Source organism: Moschus berezovskii, chromosome 19, assembly GCF_049115385.1.
Source record: "Moschus berezovskii isolate FMDL1 chromosome 19, NW_MosBer_1.0, whole genome shotgun sequence".
Lineage (NCBI taxonomy): Eukaryota > Metazoa > Chordata > Mammalia > Artiodactyla > Moschidae > Moschus > Moschus berezovskii.
Window position 1 is genome coordinate 9818952 of NC_142478.1, and position 16867 is coordinate 9835818.

The 16867-nt window shown below is 38.4% G+C and overlaps 1 protein-coding gene across 3 annotated transcripts in view; it reads left to right on the forward strand.

Annotated features, from left to right (window-relative positions):
- The window catches only part of LRBA (LPS responsive beige-like anchor protein), a 777374-nt gene that overhangs the window by 277401 nt on the left and 483106 nt on the right, over positions 1-16867 (forward strand). For all 3 annotated transcript variants that reach the window (XM_055405330.2, XM_055405331.2, XM_088827977.1), the window contains exon 36: positions 15537-15645. In XM_055405330.2, the coding sequence (XP_055261305.2) occupies positions 15537-15645 (109 nt within the window). The remainder of the gene's footprint in view (positions 1-15536; positions 15646-16867) is intronic.

The following is a 16867-nucleotide window of genomic DNA, read 5'->3' on the forward strand; positions in this document are numbered from 1 at the left end:
TTACATAAATTTTTAATTTGTCTCCTCATTTATATTTTAAAGTGAAAAACAGACACAATTCCATTTACTGATCAAGGTTTTTAAATTTTTGATGGTAAAGATCAGAAAGGTGGTAGACAGTGAAGGGGCTTCCCTGCTGACTCAGCTGGTAAAGAATCTGCCTCCAGTGCAGGAGACCTGGGTTCAGTCCCTGGTTTGGGAAGATCCCCTGGGGGAGGACATGGCAACCCACTCCAGTATGCTTGCCTGGAGAATCCCCGTGGACAGAGGAGCCTGGCCGGCTACAGTCCATGGGGTTGCAAAGAGTCAGAGATGACTGACGACTAAGCACAGCACAGCAGTAGACTGTGGAACCTAGTTTAAAGGAGTAATATCTGTTAAAAATTTGAAATATAAATTCTTATCTTGAATTTTACAACCTCTAAAGTATATAAGTAATTATAAAATGCCCTCTGTTTAAACTGTTGGGTTTAGTTTATTAAAAATACATTTTGAGAACTTCTATAACCTCCTAGGATTTTACTCTTAAACTTGCTACTAGGAGACTTTCCCTTTTCCCATCCTTAAAAAGTGCAGAAAGGCAGATTATCCCACATACTGTTGGGCACATTCCTTAATTATCCCCCGGGGATAGTCAATATCTGCTTATTGAGGCAATATTTCAGACTTGTATCTGAATATGTAAATAGCCCTCATAAAAGACATAATGTTGCTAGTACTAATACACTTGTCTGTCTCTTTAGAATTCAACTGCTTCCATTGCTCTTGTGCTTCCTGAACAGTCATTTCGTAGCTCCAGCATTTCCCTTCACTCCAAATATCTTAGAGTCCTAATAAATAAATGTCTGTTGAAAAAGTCAGAAGTATGAAAGGAAGGCAAGGCAAAGAGGGAGAAGGAGGAAGAGAAGGCAAAAACACTTTTCATTTTATTCTCACGCTCTTGGCTATTATTTAGGTTGCATTTTGGTAAACACAAAGGTGTTTGTTGCACTCAAGTAAACAGTTTAGGTAGGATGTAGTCTTATCTGAGGTAACCAAAGATATACTTGGAATCAAAGTGGAATTAATTTGTTGGAAACTCTGGAGAGTTTCTTAAAGAGCCATATACTTTCCAGTTAAATTTTTAAAATTATGTGTGTAGTAAGACTCCAATTAAATATTATAAGCAGTTGTTTGGATATGATCTTTGTTTAGTTGTATAGATATTTTGGAAGGTAGAGTAATAGGACATTGTTTTAAAGATTTATTGAGAGTAGGCTTTCATCTCCATTTACTGTGGATTGAATTGATGTAGAAATTTGTGTGGGTTATTTAGAAAGGATTGTGTTCTTTCTCCTGCATATTAGACTACCAAAATTACTGCTTATTATTTTTGAAAGTTTAATGGCTTATTAAAGAGAACTAGAATTTTCTCTGCTTAATTAGGACAAAAACATTTTTCTTATTTCATTTCTTCATGTGTTTTGGTTTAAAAGAGTCATATGGTCAAATTATTTTTCACTTTTTATTTTCCAGCTTTATGCCAGTTTTTTGTGGTTACTTTTTAGGCTTGTTTTGTTGTGATCAATGTAAAATAATGGTGCTGCATTAAAATTATGTTTTTCACCTCCTAAAAATGCTAAGTGCCACTAGGTTTTAGGGCTTTACATGTTTGGCACTGCAGTTGAGTTTTTTCAGCAAGGCCAAAGTTTATGGTTTTCAGAAAAATGTGGTGTGGATTTAAAATGCCTGTAGACTATGCTTGTGTCTGTATAGAAGTTCACAATCTTACAGATTGTTAAAAACAACAATGATTTCTTTATAAATGGAATCATTTACTTTATTAAATGAAAATGAATATAGAAAAAGGAGGCAAATTGGCAGGGAAGGGGCTAGGAAAAGAAAGGTAAACTTTGAGAAAAGTAAAATGAAAATAAAATGAAGAAAGAGTTGGTTCAGTTCACTCATTCAGAAATATTTATGCATGACTGCTGTGTGCTGGTCTGTGATTTAGGCTCTGGGAGTATAGCAGTAGATAGAGGAGACATTACCATGCTCCAATGGTGTGTTTCAATTGACGTAGATGATGAAGAAATTAAAATGTTTGTAGTAGGTCAGAAAGTGCTAAGTGCTATGAGAAAGTTAAAACAGGGAGATAAAGAGAATAGGTGCACTGTGGGGCAGAGAATGTTGCAATTTTAAATAAGGTGGTCAAGGTGGAATTTAAAAGGACATATTCCTAAGAAATGAGAAGCAAATACAACTAGCAGTGGTGACAGAAGCAGTTAGAAGATGGGAGATATTTGTGACAGAGAAATCCTAAACTGGATTCCAAGTGGGGAGTAAACAGTGGTTTTCCTTGTTTTTGCTTTTTTATGATAAAGCTATCTTCTCTCCCACTTTATATACATATTCTGGAGAATAAATATTTTTTAGTCCTAAGAATTTGTTTCACCTAGAACATGCCAGCTGGCGACTGCCCTTCTGCTTCCATTCTACCCTCTCTCCTACCATGAGGTATTGTTTTAAAATGTTTGGCTTGGGATTATTGTGCAAAGTAAGTTTGGAAAAATAAATTGATATCGGTATATATATATATGTATATGTAATATAAGTATATATGTCAGTATATATATTTATATATATTGATATCAGTGTATGTATATGTCACTCTTACCCAAAGCCTAGACTAGTGTGTATGTGTGTGTGTGTATATATATGTTAAATTTGAAATTTATATTAAGTTACTGAGTTCTTACAGTTTCATGAGAAATAATTTGCTCTTTCTGTCCCAGTTGTAGTAAAGTGTATGAATATATTGTAGTATTCCTAATAAAGGGTATTGGCCTGCAGAAGTAGGTACCACCTGGACTATTTCTAAGCCAAGAAAGATCTAGATTGGCTTTAAATATGTATGGAGCCTTTTAGAGAATGTTGAAAAGTTTGTTTAAACATATACTTTTGTTGATGATCAGTCAGTCTGCTGTTTCTAAGACTTCACGCTTGTGTATTCTATCACGTTAGACCCTTGTATCTCTTGCTCAAAATTGTTACTGAGGGCTTTACTTCAGAAAGGAGTAGAGGGAGATCCATTTAAGAATTTTCGTGATACTGAATTGTTGAATATGCCATGTGTGTGTGTGATGTGATCAGAGGTGGTTACATGGAAAATTATGTAATATTTCTGCCATTAAGGGTTTTCCCGGTTACTCATACAGTAAGGAATCTGCCTCCAGTGGGGGAGACCCAAGTTTGATCCCCAGGAAGATCCGCTGGATAAAGAAATGGCTGTCCACTCTAGTATTCTTGCCTGGGGAATCCCATGGATAGAGGAGCCTGGTGGGCTACAGTCCACGGGCTCGCAAAGAATCAGACACGACTGAGCTAACACTTGCACTTTACTGCAATGTAAAAATAAAGATTATATTAATAAATGCAAATATATTCTGAGAAGTGATGTTTTATTAGTTGTGGTATTACTGAAGGATGCCTTTGGAAACAACTTTTTCTTCTCCGATTTGGTTTGTGACTATTGTTTGTGGTTAATTTTAAAGAAATTATAGTGTGAGAGAGATTTCCAATTCAGACACATTGCTTCCATATTCTCAGTTCTTAGGCTATGGTAAAGTGGTAACTTTCCTTTCCCATCAATGGTGAAGATGTTTAGTAGAGAAAATCTGACAGTCACTGCTAATGGGGGGGTGGGGTGTCACAGAAAGCCCAGGAAACAGAGCAGTAGTATTGGAAAACTCTTGGTGAAAATGTGTGTATGTGCTTACCCAAGGTCTAGACTAGTATAATCAGATGTGGACAATGGGCTGTAATGTAGTTATGGGAGGCGGTTGTCATCATTACGGTTATTTATTGAGCTGCTAGCGTGAATCTTTCCTGCTTGGTCACTTGATAGGGCTGTTTGTTTCCTAAGGCTGACACAAGCAGTTTTTTTTCTCCCTGTGCTAGAGGTATAAATTATACCTAGTTTTTCTTCTTAATATATGTGAATCTTTTTTTGCTCTGCATTTTAGAGACTTAATTTACTAAATAGTAAACCTACTATTTTGAGACTGTTCATTATAATTAAAACTTTAATTCACCTACAATTCTTTGTTGGAAAGATAGTTTTTACAACTATTAAATAAAATTACAGCTGCTAAATACTGTGTAAATTGTATATTTGAGAAAATATGCACATAGATGGAAAATATTTGCCTCTTAGAAAAGCAAAATTCTTTATTCATTTAGATATCTTATTACTTATTTTGTGGAGTCATTTTTGTTTTCCATAATAAAAGGAAAAGTCATATTTGTGTGTCTAACTTAAATGAGAAGCATGTAGTTAGGGCCTTCTGAAATACTGTATTTTAAAATCATTTTGTAAAATATGAAGGAAAAATGTATATGCTTCCATTCTTCTCTGGAAGTAACACTAAATACTTAAGTACATTGTAATCTGATTTTAAAATATTCTTTTAAATGACTAAGATTAGACAGTAATACTTTTTATTATGTACTGAAAATTTTTGAAACTTAAATTTCTGACGTAGTTGTCTAATTTAAAGACTCTATAATAGAGTTTTGCTTTAAATTACCTAGTTAAGTTTAGATACTTGAGAACTTTAAAGAATTGCCACAAACTATCCATTTATCAAATAATGACTAAATACTGCCTACCTGAACAATACCTCTTAGGTGCTGTGGTTGATTAAAAAAGAAGAATAAGTAAAACATGTGCTTCTTCAATCACCTCTTCTCTGATATGCAGGGTAGAGTAATATATGTAGCTATGATACTGTGTAAACAGTAAAATATCTGCTATGTATGTAATAAACATTAGATATATGACTGGGACAAAGTAAAGACCTCTTCAGATAAAATTGTGCAGTATTCCTCAGAGGGAATGAGGATTCAATTAGCTCTTATGGAAATTAAGATTTTGGATGTAGAGAAAAAACGAAATAATAGATTTAGGGTGGTTTGACACTCATTTTCTGTCATTCAGTTAATACTTATTTATTGATTGTAGACTATGTCAGCCACTTTTCTGGAGCCGGAAGATACAGCTGTGAATAACACTTTACTGTCATAGAAGAGAGAACAAATAATAAACAAATTAATGAACAAATAAGGTGATTCAGATAGTAATAAATGCTCAGAAGAAAACAATGCAGGATAATGTTATGAAAGGGAAGACTATAGGGAAACCGATAATAGTGTGTTTAGAGGAGATGTGTGAAGAAGAGACACTTGATTTGAATGAAGAGAAGTAGCCAGTTTGAGATCTAGGTCACAACATTATATGGTAAGGAAAAATCAAGAGCAAAGGCCTTGAGAAGGGAATGGTGTTGGTGAATTATTGGAACAAATAAAAGGCCATAGTGGCCGGAGTAAAATGACTGAGGGAGAGAGTGAAGGTTGGAAATGTCAAGAGTATCCAGATTTCCAATCATATAGGTCTCTGTAAGTTGTGGTCAGAAATTTGGTCTTAATTTTGTTTGGTAAAAATATGTTGCAGAGTTTTAAGCAGAGTAGTCGCATGATACGACTTAGGGTTTTATGGTTTTTTTTTGGATGGCGACATTTAAGTAAAATGTTTATTTTTTAGGTTTATATACATAATATAAAACTTAGACTTTACCCATTTTAAAGTATGCACTTCGGTGTCATTAAGTACAGTCCCTGTGCTGTGCAGGCATTACAGCATCCATCTCTGGAACTCATCTCATCTTGCCGTACTGTGTCCATCCCTCCCGCCTCCCAGCCCTGGCAGCCATCATTGTGCTTTGGTTTGTGATGAACTTGCCTACTCTCTGCATCTCATATTAGTAGAGTTGTTTAGTATTGTCCTTTGGTCCCTGGCTTTTTCCCCCACTTAGCATAATGTCTTCAGGTTGCATCCATGTTGCAGCATCTGTTAGACTTTCCTTCCTTTTTGAGGCAGAGTAACATTTCATCATATGTGTACACCGTGTTTTACTTAACGTTTTCACTGATAAGTAGCCACTGAGTTGCTTCCACCTTTTGGTTTTGTGTGTAATGCCGCTAGTCCCTGCTTCGGATTCTTTTGGCTGTGTGTGCAGAAGTGAGGTTAATGGGTCATGTGACACATGGATGAGCCATATGAGATATAGGTCATATTTTAATTTTTTAAGAAACTGCCATACTGCTTTTCTTAGTGGCTACACAATTTTACATTTCCACCCACAGGGCACAGAGGCTTAAATTTCTCTGTATCCTTGCCAACAGTAATTTTCTCGGTTTTTTGATAGCAGCCATCCTAATGGGTGTGAGGTAGTATTTCTTCATTTGGCATTTCCTTAATGTTTAGTGATGTTTAGTCTCTTTTCTGTGTTATTAGTTATTTTATATCTTATCTGGCAAAATAGCTATTTAGTAGTTTGCCCCATTTTGAATTATTTATTTTTTCTTCTTATTGAGTTATAGTAGTCTTTTTCGTGTATATTTTGGTTATTAACCCCTTATCAGGTATATGGTTTGCAAGTATTTTTTGCCATTCTGTGGATTGCCTTTTTTAGTGTGTTGATTATGTCCTTTGACACATAGAAGTTTTAAATTTTGATAGTTTAAAATTTTAAGTTTAAGTTGATGGTTTAAGTTGTAAATTTTTTAAGTGTTTTTTCTTTTGTTACCTGTGCTTGTGGTGTCATATCCAAGAAGTCATTGCCAAATCAGAGGTTAGGAAGCTTTTCACCTATGTTTTCTTCTAAGAGTTTTATATTTGTCTGTGTTATATGTACATCTTTAATCCATTAGAGTCAGTTTTTATACATGGTCTAAAATAAAGGTCCAACCTCATTATTTTGCACATGGTTATCCAGTTTTCTATACAGCATGAGCTGTGTTTTTAAAGGAATGAATGAATTATGGAGTGGTATTATGAATTATAGTCCAGTTTAGTTAGGACTCCACACTTTCACTACTGAGGGTCTGAAATCAATCCCTGTTTGGGGAAGTAAGATTCCCACAAGCTGCAGGGCACAGCCAGCAAGAGGCAGGGTGAGGGGAGATGGAGAATGAATTGTGATAGGGTCAGCATATGGAGCAAGAGTGGAAGCAGGTATATCAGTGAAGATACCACTGCAGTATTTCAGGCAAGAGGGGAAGGTGGTTTAGACTGATGTGATTAGCAGTGGTGATAGAGAGATGGATATGTGATGTATTTAAGAATTAAAGCAGTAGGACTTGCTTCCGTGGGTTTGATTTGGAGGTGAGGGAAAGGTAAATCAAGAAATGTCCCTAGGGTTATATTTAAGGGGACCTTGTTGTTGTTTGCTGTTCAGTTACTAAGTCTTCTGCCACTTTAAGGGGACTTAGGAATTATTGATTGAAGTAGGGAAAAATGAGGTTGGGATCGGGCAAGAGTTTTTATTGACAGTGGGTAGGTAAAATCAAGAGTTCTGTGTTAGAAATGGTAAATTTGGAATGCTCATTGGGTATCCCAGTGAAGACTTCAGTTTGACAGTTTACTGTGTGCTTGGAAAGTACAGGGAACCAAATGTAGGGATGGAAGTATAGGAATCAGCAGCATGCAGGTGACAGTCTGAAGTCATTGGTTTATCAAATAATCTTGATAGAGGACCTGAGCTCCGGGGAGCTACAGGATTTAGAGGCAGTGCAGGGAGGAGGCAGTGGGAAAGAAGAGAATGAAGAAGCAGCTACTAAGCAGGAGGCAAACCGGGAATGTGCAATTGAGGAAGATAGGAAGATGGTTTAAGAACCTTAAGGTGCTTATATAACAGTTACCTTGCTGCTTGCATGTGGTCCTAACTTCCTGTGTTATACTGTAAACTCCCTGTGGCCAGTTTTATGATTCTTTGTATACCTCATATATAGTAGCCTAGAATTGCCTGGCATAAGCAAATGTTCGAAATGTTTATTTGCCGTGTAAGCACTGCTACTCCTCTACCAATGATGAGGCACCGTTCTATACGCTGGAGATAATAAGGATAATTTACTCAAGGTCAGTGCAATCTGAAATGGAAGACAGATTTGTAAATACCTAATTGAAATGGTATTATACAGAATGATCCAGTATAATAAGTACCACAGAAGAGGCGTATATACCTTTGGTTTTTTGATTCTTTGGAGGCAAAGCAGATATAGAGTCAGAAAAGGTTTTATCAAGTTAAATTCTGAGTTTTGCCTTGAAGGATTTATAAGATAGGCAAGATAGAATAAGAAATGATGTCCTTCCTGGCTGAGAGAACAGTAGGAAGATGTAAAGAAGTATTAAAGTTCCGAAGGTAAGATGTACAGTCATAATCAGATTTTCATTTCAGAAAAAAAACCCTGTTGAGTTATTGTTGAGAATAATGAGATTAATGGAAAGACATTTGATTGGAGGCTATTGTAATAATTAGGGAGCGTCCCAGGTGACACTAGTGGTAAAGAGCACGCCTGCCAATGCAGGAGACATAAGAGAGACTGGTTCCATTCCTGGGTCGGGAAGATCCCCTGGAGGAAGAAATGGCAACCCACTCCAATTTTCTTGCCTGGAGAATCCCCATGGACAGAGGAGCCTGGTGGGCTGCAGTCCAGAGGGTCGCAAAGAGTTGGACATGACTGAAGTGACTGAGAACACATATTGTAATAATTGAAGCCATGAGGTTGGGCTCCTGAGGCATTGGAAAATGTTATAGAAAGAAACAACTTGAGAGGTATTATTACAGAGGTAGAATGGACCATACTTGTTCTACTGAAAGTGAAGAATGATGAGGAAGGAAGAATCAGATACAATTGATATTTCTAGCTTCAGTAACTAGGTAAATAGCAATGATATTACCAGTCAAGGTAGAGAAGGAAGGAATGATCTGAATAAGGGACTAATTTAATAAACTATGCTATATTCCATCCACAAAAATTCTGTTGATTTGATAATGGTACATTGTTAAGTAAAATAAACAGTATAAAATAAATGGAGTATAGTATGACTCCTTTACACACATGTACTTAAATATTTATATGCACAGATACATGTTTCTATATATACACATGTATACCACAGATACCAGTTATGTTTTTATAAGTTTAGACAAATGTAAGGACAGGTCCATAAACTAATAGTGGTATGGCTTATACTGGAAAATGTTCCTTGTTTCCATTGTTCCTTCCTTATTTAAGTGTTGCATCAATTTTTTTTTTGTACAACATATATTACATTTATACAAGCACCAAAAAAAAAAAAAGAGCAGTAGTATATGTCTTATCTATTTAGATAACTGTGCATTGTGTGCATCTTGAAAAATACTGACGGAGAGGGTGTTTCTTTTCAGAATGCATTTTCCCCCTCTTTGTAACTTCATTCATACTGTTTTCCACAATGACCTTTCCTCTCCATTATGCTTTCGCCCTTTATTTAAGGCTCATCTTTATGCTCTAGCTCTTTATAGGTACTTTTTTCCATATTGAGGAACTGATAGTTATCGTGACTTCTACTGAATTATGATAGTATGTGTATTCTTATGTCCTAAGTGTATTCATATTGCTTATCTATTCGTATGTAACAAATTCCCAGAAATGTTGCAGCTTGAAACAACACAAATTTACTGTCTTGCAATTTCTTTGAGTTGGCCATCTGCACAGCTCAACTGAATCCTCTACTGCAAGTTTTATAAGTCTGCAGTAAAGATATTACACAAACTGTGTTCTCTGGAGGTTGGAGTCCTCTTTTAAGATCACAGGGATGTTGGCAGAATTCGGTTCCTTCCACCCAGAGGACTGAGATCCCCTTTTTCTTGCTGGCTGATCACTAAGATCACTTAGTTCACTAAGATCTAATCTTAGCACCCAGAGACTGTCCTAGCCCCTTGTCACATGGCCCTGTCACACCATAGAAGCTTACCTTTTCAAGGCTGGCTGGAGAATCTCTTGTGGGCCAAGACGAGCTTACATAATGTGACATATCACAGAGGTGTGTGTCCTATCACCTTTGCTGTATCAGCCAGTTTAGTCACTCAGTCGTGTCTGACTCTTTGCGACCCCATGGACTGCAGCATGCCAGGCCTCCCTGTCCATCACCAACTCCTGGAGTCTACCCAAACCACGTCCATTGAATCTGTGATGCCATCCAACCATCTCATCCTCTGTCGTCCCATTCTCCTCCTGCCCTCAATCTTTCCCAGCATCAGGGCCTTTTCAAATGAGACAGCTCTTTGCATCAAGTGGCCAAAGTATTGGAGTTTCAATTTCAACATCAGTCCTTCCAGTTAACACCCAGGACTGGTCTCCTTTAGGATGGACTGGTTGGATCTCCTTGCAGTCCAAGGGACCCTCAAGAGTCTTCTCCAGCACCACAGTTCAAAAGCATCAATTCTTCAGCGATTAGCTTTCTTCACAGTCCAACTCTCACATCCATACATGACCACTGGAAAAACCATAGCCTTGACTAGACGGACCTTTGTTGGCAAAGTAATGTCTGCTTTTTAATATGCTGTCTAGGTTGGTCATAACTTTCCTTCCAAGGAGTTAGCATCCTTTAATTTCATGACTGCAGTCTCCATCTGCTGTGATTTTGGAGCCCAAAAAAGTAAAGTCAGCCACTGTTTCCCCATCTATTTGCCGTAAAGTGATGGGATCAGATGCCATGATCTTTGTTTTCTGAATGTTCAGCTTTAAGCCAACCTTTTCACTCTCCTCTTTCACTTTCATCAAGAGGCTTTTGAGTTCCTCTTCACTTTCTGCCATAAGGGTGGTGTCATCTGTAGTAACAAAGAGGAAGGGACTAGAATAACTTTGAAGGTGCTTGTTTGGGGACTGGAAGGATGGTGTGCCATTGACTCTTCACTTCAATTAATATTTGAGTGCTGTGAGGCAGTATATTGATGTTAAATTCATGATGTGGTTTTTGATGCCTAGAGAGAAACTTAGAAGCACAAACCAGTATTTCACATCTGTATTCATGAAAGTCGTTGCTTTGTCTGCAGTGTCATAGGAGTTATTCATTAGCAGGTTTTAACATTCCACTCGGGATTGTTGATATCTCTATGTCTGAATGTGTACCGTTTAATAGAGTTAGAAAAAAATACCTTGATGATGTTACCCCAAAATCATAGATAGGAAATTTTGTTAACTTTAAAGTGACTGGGAGATAACTTGGGGATAATGGTGAAAGGTCTGACAGACCTGGAACCAAATTATAAATAGTGTTATATGAACTTAATAAGGCTTCCCTGGTGGTTCAGATGGTAAAGTGAACTTAGAGATATGTAAAAAGCGGTAGAAGAGCAGAAAGCCTTTTAATTTTACTTAGACATTTTGTGTTTTCTTTAACTGCTTATTGTAAAACCTAAAAGAATAGAGAAATGTGAGGAAAAGGACACAGAGCTGACTTTCTAGAGAAGGGAAATGAACCATTGTTTGTAAAGGGCCAGATAGTAAGCATTTTAGAGTTTGCAGGCCATATAATCTGTGTCTCTACTACTCTACCTAATGTAATATTCCAATATGTTTGGGCTTCCCTGTTGAGTCAGACAGTAAAGAATCTGTGTGCAATGCGAAAGACCTGGGTTTAATCCCTGGGTCAGGAAGATCCACTGAAGAAGAGAATGGCTACCCACATCTGTATTCGTGCCTGGAGAATTCCCGTGGACAAGGGAAGTATTACGCAATTTAGTGTAGTCTGACAATACAATGACAGCCCTAGATAATAGTTCAACAGATGAGTATGCCATGGCTTTGTTCCAATAAAACTTTATTACGGAAATAGTCAATAGGCCTGATTTGTCTCATGTGCAGCAATTCTAGTAATTCTGACTTTGTTTTAGGTAACTAAAAATTTGATATATCTTCTTTCATATTTTCCCCAAATTCATATTATACATAATATTCTTCAAAAATTTTTTTCACTTAATAATATATTGTGGAAAAATTATTCTTTTATCTCATTATGGGCTTCCCAGGTGGCTCAGTGGTAAAGAATCCGCCTGCCGATGCAAGAGATATAGGAGATATACATTTGATCCCTAGATTGGCAAGATACACAGGAGGAGGACATGGCAACCCACTTCAGTTACTCTTACCTGGAAAATTCCAGGGACAGAAGAGCCTGGTGGGCTAAGTCTGTAGGATCACAAAGAGTCAGACACTACTGAGTGACTGAGTTCACAAGCACACACGCTATCGCATAATATGATTGTATAATCTTGTTTTTTCAGTTTTTCACTTTTATTAATATAAGATATTATAGGGAACTCCTTTGTACACACACACATCTTTCTGCATCTGTGAGAACATGACAAGTTACTAGGAATGTAATGACTGCTTTATATCAAAGCCTATGCATATTAAATTTACATTTTTGATAAAACAGTTGCAGTAAAGCAGTAAAGCAACAAAAGAACCCTATGGAGTGTCTGTAGACATGCCATTGGTGATAACTGTTGGGTCAAGCTTTTATAGGTGGGCATTATCTAATTGCAGTTTAGCTACCCTTGCTATTTACATAAAAACATAATCCTAGCCCTGACCATCCTGTCTTTCCAATTCATTTTAAAGAACAGAATTCAGAAGACTTACTTTCCCTATTTCAGAAGTCTCCCATTTATATGAAATGAATCATTCTGTTGGTATTTGATAGGTGAATGGCAGTATGGAAGCATTTACCAACACTGAGTCAATTGTTTATATTTTCAAGGTAATTCTTTGCAACATTTAAATATGTATTATCATTACTAATGTTCCTTGTGAATCACTATATGGAGAGGTCTGTAGTAGCACCCAAGCTGCTGCTGGCTGCTGCTGCTAACTCGCTTCAGTAGTGTCTGGCTCTGTGCAACCCCATAGACGGCAGCCCACCAGGCTTCCCTGTCCCTAGGATTCTCCAGGCAAGAACACTGGAGTGGGTTACCATTTCCTTCTCCAGTGAATGAAAGTGAAAGTGAAGTCTCACAGTCGTGTCCGACTCTTAGTGACCCCATGGACTGCAGCCTACCAGGCTCCTCCATCCATGGGATTTTCCAGGCAAGAGTACTGGAGTGGGGTGCCATTGCTTCTCCACACCCAACCTAATTATCTCTTAAACCCTTAACTTCTGTTACCATAAATCAGTTAAGAAATATTTGTTTTTTACAAGGTGGTTTGTATGTATGTATTTTTTGATGTACCTTGCTTAACACTAATTTTGTTGTGCATAACAGTTATTTCTTCTGCATATTATTTAATATCTTATTATATAAATACTCCACTAATTAAAAAATTTCATTTTATTTTTAATGGGCATTTGATAGTTGCTAGTGTGGAGGAGCCTGGTAGGCTGCAGTCCGTGGGGTCACTAAGGGTTGGACACGACTGAGCGACTTCACTTTCACTTTTCACTTTCACACATTGGAGAAGGAAATGGCAGCCCACTCCAGTGTTCTTGCCTGGAGAATCCCAGGGATGGGGGAGCCTGGTGGGCTTCCGTCTATGGGGTCACACAGAGTTGGACACGACTGAAGTGACTTAGCAGCAGCAGCAGCAGCCGTGTTTGGCTTCTCTGGTGGCTCAGATGGTAAAGCGTCTGCCTACAGTGTGGGAGACCTGGCTTTGATCCCTGGGTCAGGAAGACCCTCTGGAGAAGGAAATGAAAACCCACTCCAGTACTCTTGCCTGGAAAATCCCATAGATGGAGGAGCCTGGTAGGCTATGGTCCGTGGGGTTGTAAAGAGTCGGACATGACTGAGTGAATAAACTAGTGTTTGGCTAAAGTTGCTATCATCATTCTTTGAAATATATTTTGTGTTTATGAGAGTCTGAGTTTCATATCCTTGCCTTCATATCCTCATGTCCATCGAGTCGGTGATGCCATCCAGCCATCTCATCCTCTGTCGTCCCCTTCTCCTCCTGCCCCCAATCCCTCCCAGCATCAGAGTCTTTTCCAGTGAGTCAACTCTTCACATGAGGTGGCCAGAGTATTGGAGTTTCAGCTTTAGCATCAGTCCTTCCAATGAACACCCAGGACTGATCTCCTTTAGAAGGGACTGGTTGGATCTCCTTGCAGTCCAAGGGACTTTCAAAAGTCTTCTCCAACGCCACAGTTCAAAATCATCAATTCTTCAGCGATTAGCTTTCTTCACAGTCCAACTCTCACATCCATACATGACCACTGGAAAAACCATAGCCTTGACTAGACGGACCTTTGTTGGCAAAGTAATGTCTCTGCTTTTTAATATGCTATCTAGGTTGGTTATAACTTTCCTTCCAAGGAGTAAGCGTCTTTTAATTTCATGGCTGCTTAGATGATGATATCTTCCTCTGGGATGATTTGCTTTTGATTTCTTATTAGTAGTTAAATTGTACGTCCTCAGTCATATATGACTCTTTGCACTAGGCTCTTCTGCCTTTGGAATTTCCCAGGCAAGAGTACTGGGGTGCTTTGTCATTTCCTCCTCCAGGGGATATTCCTGACCTGGGGACTGAAGCTTCATATTCTGTATTTCCTTGTGTTGGCAGGTGTATTCTTTACCACTGCGCCACTTGGGAAGCCCAGCAGTTAGATTAGGTGGTATTTGTATTAAGAGTGGTGCTTCCCAAGTAGCTCAAATGGTAAAGAATTTACCTGCAATGCCGGAGACCTGTCTTCAATCCCTGGGTTAGGAAGATCTCTGGAGAAGGGAACGGTAACCCACTCCAGTGTTCTTGCCTGGAGAGTCTCATGGACAGAGGAACCTATTGGGTTTCAGTCCATGGCGTCACAAAGAGTTGGACACGATTGAGTGACTAACACACATATATTAAGACTGAGCTGATTCAAAGCTGGAATTTTAAAAATCTCTGTTAGAGTTTTCCCTATTTACAGTTTGCCTACTTTTAGCTAGGAGCCCTTCTAGGTCTTCTGAAAACCCAGGGTCTACTACACGAGTAGTCTACTTCGAGTCTGTGACCTACCATGAGTCTGTTACATCTTTTTTTTTGTTTTTTTTCTTCTCATTCTATGAAATTCTGAAAATTTTCTGTAGTTTTTGGGCTGCCAGTTAATCTACATGCACATCACCATGATCTTGTTTGAGGGTCTGTTTTATTGTTTTGGGGAACTGGTCTGTTTCCTACAGAATAGTTCTGCTCCTTCTGTAAGCCTGGGCAAACTACTAGGACCCCTCCATCTTGAAAGGTTATAAAATTCAAATTTTATTTCCCCAGTGCTTTAGAACTTATAACAGCTGTATTTAGCTTCTGTGTTCCCACATGTGAATAGCAAATGTGTCAACAGGAAAAGCCATGCTGAACATCTTCTCTCGGATCCTGGCTCCTTAAATCTTGGCTACCTTGGAAGGTCTCCAGTACCTTAAAAGATTAAAACATAAATTTAGTCTAGCATTTTCAGTTGCTTTTGTTGGATAGTTTTGATAAAAGCTAATCTGCTGTTGCCAAAAAGATCACTGTTTGCTATTATGTTTTTCATTTGTTTAGTGTGAAATAATAAACCTTCATTTGTTATGATGCCAGAAAAAGAGAGTGCATGTTCTTCCCTCTCCCAAATAACAAAACACAGCACCTTTGAGCAATGGAAAGTCATATGTCATGTGGATGTATTTATTTATGCGACAATGTTTATCTCTTCATAGGTTGCTTAGCCAAACAATGAAGGATCATCTAGTAAGAGTAGCAAATGAAGCTGAATTTATCCTGAGCAGGCAGCGAGCAGAGGATATTCACAGACACGCGGAATTTGAGGTAGGTTATACCTATGAGTGATCTGAGGAAGTTACCTTTTTAAAACGTTAATCATAGGAAACTGTGGAGGTAACATTGCAGCATGGTCTTAACAATCATGTGTCATCAAACAATTAAAAATTAATTTGTGAGAGTATCATGGTGGATTCTGGAAAGATAGTGCAAGACTCTGTAATCTTGGCCAGTAAAGTAAACTAGTGAACCGCTCTTGCTCTCCTGTATGCAAAGTAGAGCTGGTTTACTGGAAGTGAAAACCCGTATGTTAGATGAAATCTTCCGGGTTTCTAGAGAGAAGCTGAACGGAGGCATGAAGTTTCTTTACCCTTGAGGTTGCTGCAGAGGCGATGAAGGGGCATACAGCTTTTTTCCGGCTTCTTATAGGGGGATCAAGTGACAGAGCCATCCTGGGACCAGTGCTTGTCTCCACTTGCTACTGAAGTTGTGAATAAGCCTGAATTCCTAGAGAGAATTAATGGTGTCGTAGCTATATAAATTACAAAAATTCACACCTAAGGTGAACTAGAAAATTTGACAGGAACATTTGCTAAGAACTGGGGGAGAAAAGAAAGCCACATCTGGGGGTTCTTTCTAACATGTTCAGTTCAGTTCAGTTCAGTCGCTCAGTCGTGTCCGACTCTCCGCGACCCCATGAATCACAGCACGCCGGGCCTCCCTGTCCATCACCAACTCCCGGAGTACACTCAAACTCATGTCCACAGAGTCGGTGATGCCATCCAGCCATCTCATTCTCCGTCGTCCCCTTCTCCTCCAACCCCCAAGCTTTCCCAGCATCAGAGTCTTTTCCAGTGAGTCAACTCTTCGCATGAGGTGGCCAAAGTATTGCAGTTTCAGCCTCAGCATCAATCCCTCCAATGAACATCCAGGATTGATCTCCTTTAGAATGGACTGGTTGGATCTCCTTGCAGTATAAGGGACTCTCAAGAGTCTTCTCCAACACCACAGTTCAAAAGCATCGATTCTTTGGCGATCAGCTTTCTTCACAGTCCAACTCTCACATCCATACATGACCACGGGAAAAACCATTGCCTTGACTAGACGGACCTTGGTTGGCAAAGTAATGTCTCTGCTTTTTCATATACTATCAAGGTTGGTCATAACTTTCCTTCCAAGGAGCAAGCGTCTTTTAATTTCATGGCTGTAATCAGCATCTGCAGTGATTTTAGAGCCCCAAAAAATAAAGTCTGACACTGTTTCCACTGTT